Below are 5,067 nucleotides of genomic sequence, written 5' to 3'. Positions count from 1 at the left end.
TTTTTATTGTTTAAAGTTCATGGTTGCAAACAAAGTTTATACGGATAGTACGTAGTTGGATTCGAGGATATCTTGACCACTATATCTAAAGATTATCTATTATGTTAGTAGTATTAATTTTGTTTGTATTAACTTTTAATGGAGCATATCTTGTTATTAAATAAGCCATTATAAAAGCTTTGGAGTATTTTATTTTGAAGAGGCATAATTTTTTTATTTTTTTTTAAAAAAGGAAGCAGTAATGGATGAGTACGTGTCAAATTTTGAGATCAAGTGGCAAAACTGAATGGGACACTTGTCAGTTTCTGCAAGTGGATATGTGTTGTGGCCATTAGCCCTCCAACCTAACTTAAATAATGCGGCCTTCAATTAACTAATTTCTTTAATAAATAAATAAATACTGAAAAAAAATAAAAAAGAATCTTAGCCTCCAACAATTTTTTTTAATTATGAATTTGTTTTAAAGATAATAATGTAATAAATAAATAAGAATATAGAAATGTGCGACAAAATAAGGAAAAGTAGAGAGGAGGATGTAGCACGTGAGAAGATGAAGTTCCTTTAAGAGAACGCGACTCTTCCCCCCGTGGCCTATAATTGGTTTACTCACTTTTGGCTCGAGAATCCTTAACTGGTGTCTAGTTCTTAATTCGTGAATTATTTCATGCGTCTGGAAATACTTAAGAATTAAGAGTGCCAGCTTCTTGCCTTCTTGCCCAATCTAGGACTAATATATGAGTACATATTATTTGACCTCACTTAATTGTCTCCAGAATATTATTGTACCCTAACTTTTTTATGGACTTAAATGTAAGTTTGACTTTGTATTAATGAAAAAACAAAATACTCGTATAAAATTCCATTGCCTCTTCTTTGCTTTATTGACAATAATCAAGTTAATTCAAGAAGTGACGCGAGTAGGCTGTAAGGGTATGTTCGACTCGCTTTTAGCAAAAATACGTTCCAAGCCTAATTAGATCTAAACAGGGTTAAATAATTCCAATCAATTTTAAAAATAAAGGTGAAAACTAAAAGTCATGAGTAATGAGTAATTAAGTTTAATAAGTTAAAGATAAATTTAGGGGAAGAAAATGCATGATAAGGAAGACAACTTGGTTGTTCTCCAAACATGGTTGATATAACGTTCTAGTTCCACCATCGATTCACTTGTTAACTTATTGTGCATACATATAATGGACTAGAAACACCATTTTGAATACTTATGTGTGTGCATTGATTAATATACGAAATTCACTAATATCTTTAATATTGTACATATACTTCGTATATATTATTAAAACTTGATATATTGAAAGTATGTATTAATATATCAGAGTAATATTTACCTTCACAATAACGATCGTATTTATACACCACTAAAAAGATACTTCCTCTGTTCCACCAATATTGCAATAAGGATGAAATTACGCATTCTAAAATACATTTTATATGTTAAATATCTATATTTATATAAGAGTAAAAATTATAAGAAGTTGATATTGTGAAAGCATTTTACAAGACGAATCTAACAAGACTCCATATGACTATATTTTACTATACGTATAAATCATAATATTTGGTCAAACAAGCATGATGAATAATATAAAAGTTCAGTTGTTGCAATATTACTAGAACGGAAGAAATATACTAAAACTAAAGTATATAAAGAATGCAATGACGATACCGAACAATAAAAATCTTTGGATTTATTCGATACTCCACGTTTAATTAATTAAATTTAATAATTATGTGTGAAAGAAAGAGAGGGTATTGAAAAACGAAAAAAAAAAAAGGTTGGGAGAAGGAGAAGATAAGCACAAATGCACAAGTAAAAATTCCACCCACCCAAGTCCCATACATACACCAAGACCCACACATATAAACATGAAATAATAAGATAAGAAAGAGAAAGTATAGTCTTTTTAATCTCCCCACTTTCTTCTTTCTCATGCTTGATAATTGATAACTACCTCATCTCATCACTTCACTAGTCTTTTCTTTTCTCACACCGTCTTTTAAGTTTTTATTATTTTTTCTACACACCCCTCATACTTTCTTCCTTTCTTTTTTGATCGTTAGATCATTATCTTCTCTTACTTAACCAATTGTGGGCTATATTAATAACACCTTTTTTTTTTTCACCCCAAAAAAAAAAAAAAAAAAAAAAAATAGAAATACCCACTATATAAATTAGAAACTAAGGTCAGGAATTTTTATCTGATTAGAAGAAAAAAAAAAGGAAATAATGGAACAAATGATGAGAACAGAAGTAGTAGAAGATGAAGAGAAGATAAAATGGCCTATTTGGTTAAAGCCCCTTTTGAAAACTAGCTTCTTTGGCCAATGTAAGACTCATCCTGATGCTCATAAAAGTGAATGTAATATGTATTGCTTGGATTGTATGGACGGCGGGCTCTGCTCTGTTTGTCTATCGTCTCACAAGGATCACCGCGCAATCCAGGTACTTTTTAATTTCTGATTGATTGATTGCTCGTTGAGCAGAGCCGTTGCTGACATTTTGGAGGCGGTGGAATGTTGTTTTTTTTTAACAGATAAGGCGGTCGTCTTACCATGATGTGATAAGGGTAACGGAGATACAAAAGTATGTGGACATAACTGGGATACAGACTTACATTATCAATAGTGCCCGCATCGTGTTCTTGAACCAGCGGCCGCAGCCTCGGCCCGGCAAAGGCGTTACTAATACCTGCCTTGTTTGCCACCGTAGTCTGCTTGATTCCTTCTCCTTTTGCTCCCTTTCCTGCAAGGTTAGATTCTTTTGTTTTTTTTTATTTTTATTTTTTTATAATTTTACTTGGTCAATTTAATGTTGTTTGTTATATTGGTATGAATTTGGTCCAGCACTAATTAAATTAAGAAATTGATTTGTTAATTGTGTTCTAAATCTGGTAAAGTATGATTAGTTCACCGTACAATAATAGGATAACAGGTTAACAACCATTCAATGTAATCTAATCCTTGATAGCGTTTTTAAGAGGTGTATATGTATACTATGTTAGTATGTTTACCCTTAATCAATGTGAGTTCATGTATGTACCCCCAATGAAACGTAGTTGGTTTAAGTATTGGGTGGTACTCGGGTATTGAATTTACTTGCATCATTTGCTCTTTTTGACTGTCTATACCCTTGAAATGTACTAGGATCGAATCTCGTTCACGTTATTGCCTATTGCGCACTCTGTGCTACAATAGAATAAAAAGAAACGGCCTAGTGATTTTAGGTAAAATCAATAAAAATGCTAAAGAAATTGATTTAACTTTATGCTAGGTATATGCTTGATTCCAATTTTTGGGGGAAAACGAATATAGTTCCTGGTTATCGATTCATCATGATCAATTGGTAGATGATTCGAGATAGAATGTGCGTGTACATTTAGATAACCTAATCTAAGTTGGATCGTGCAACAAGTTTATTAGTTTAGTTGATTAGGTGATTAGGGCGGCGGCAGTTGCACAATCTAGGCATTCTAATCTTCCACAACCACAAGCGTCCTATTCAATTAAGGTCACCTTACTTTTTGCTAACTATAGTATGGTTGCTTATACTATTAAGCTTTTGACTTTTCGCTTCAACCATTCTTGTGGCGACAACTCCCATCTTCTTGATCATGACCTTTCCCAACTGCACTACTACTCTTTTAATCAATGTTACCTCGTCATCAATGGATTTTTATTACTTGTATGACGGAATCTCTTACAGTGACTACAATGTTATAGTGGCCATTGCAATAACAAATCAACATTGTTGAATGAAAATAGGATTGACTAATACATTGAGATCAATGGTATAGATTTTTTTTTTTTGTTTGTGAACTGTAGCATTGTAACATTTTCCTTGAGTGAATGACTTGTGTATGTAGATTAAACTCAATTTATGCTGATTTACTAGCTCATTGTGTGTTGCACATACAAACTACAGAGTATGTAATTTCCAATTTTTAACTGATCTAAACTGATATAATGGATCAATATTGATAAAATTTACAGAGCAAAATTGTTACATTAGTAAGATTTTTCTCAAATGTAATCTTTTTTCTTATGTTTCATCTTTTCAGATAAATGGGACATCAAAAAATTTCTGGACTGATAATAAGAGAAGGACTGGAGAGACAGGAAATTCGAATTCAGACTCGGAAGAATCCTTGAATAACTATTACAATGAGAAGGGAACTGCTGCTTATAATAATTATAATCACAGTTACAATTACAGGAAGAAGCTGCAGAGTTTTTCACCATCAACACCGCCAAGAACAACTTCCTCTGGCTCAGGTGGTGCAGGTTACAGGTCTGCAAAGCGCAGGAAGGGTATACCTCATAGAGCCCCTCTCGGGGCACTTCTCATACAGTACTAAAACTGCTGCCACTACAATATTACTACTACACAGCTGCCTCAGCTCGCTGCATCTTTGCTAGTTAACGCGATATATACTACTCCGTGCAGGAGTGCGCTCTGTAAATTACACAAGACTAATAGCTGCAGGTACTCTCACTCGAGTATTGTATATGTACATAAATATAGGTAGTTAGGAAAGACTTATAGATATGAATAGAAGCAATACAAGTAAGTTTAAGAGCCTTTTTTTTTTTTTTTTTTTTTTTTTTTTATACACACAAAGGTATATGTATGTGGGGAGGAGATCGGTCTTTGATGTAAATACCGATATACTACATATATGTAATGTAATGGTGTAGGTATGATGCTTGTTCGGATACAGGGAGGTTCTCTTAATTTCTTAAAGAAAGGAAAATGGAATAAATCGATCATAATACTTTAGGTAATGTGAAAACAATTATGTAATGTATGTTTGTATATAATTGAATGATGAAAGTAACTTAAGTGTTAGCAATAATTTATGAAGTTGGATTTGTGATTGAAAAGCATGTTATTGGTAGATAGTGCGCGAAAACAGAAGCACGCAACTTAGAAAGTAGGAAGTAGAAGCAATCCATAAACTAAAACTGGTGGAATTGTTTCAGTTTATTTGTTGTTTTGGGGTTTTTTGGCAAAGCAAGATTGTGGGAGTAGGTGATGATCGTCTCCCGGGA

At 32.8% G+C, this 5,067-nt stretch overlaps 1 protein-coding gene across 1 annotated transcript; it reads left to right on the top strand.

Annotated features, from left to right (window-relative positions):
* Positions 1 to 1,839: 1,839 nt before the first annotated feature.
* On the top strand, positions 1,840 to 4,733 carry LOC110717348. Its single transcript, XM_021896012.1, has 3 exons — positions 1,840 to 2,461; positions 2,553 to 2,768; positions 4,077 to 4,733. The coding sequence occupies exons 1-3, from the start codon at positions 2,246 to 2,248 to the stop codon at positions 4,371 to 4,373; spliced, it is 729 nt and encodes a 242-aa protein (XP_021751704.1). The 5' UTR covers positions 1,840 to 2,245; the 3' UTR covers positions 4,374 to 4,733.
* The last annotated feature ends 334 nt before the right edge of the window (positions 4,734 to 5,067 follow it).

The sequence above is a fragment of the Chenopodium quinoa genome, unplaced genomic scaffold (assembly GCF_001683475.1).
Source record: "Chenopodium quinoa cultivar QQ74 unplaced genomic scaffold, ASM168347v1, whole genome shotgun sequence".
NCBI lineage: Eukaryota > Viridiplantae > Streptophyta > Magnoliopsida > Caryophyllales > Amaranthaceae > Chenopodium > Chenopodium quinoa.
This window is presented reverse-complemented; position numbering and strand designations above follow the sequence as displayed.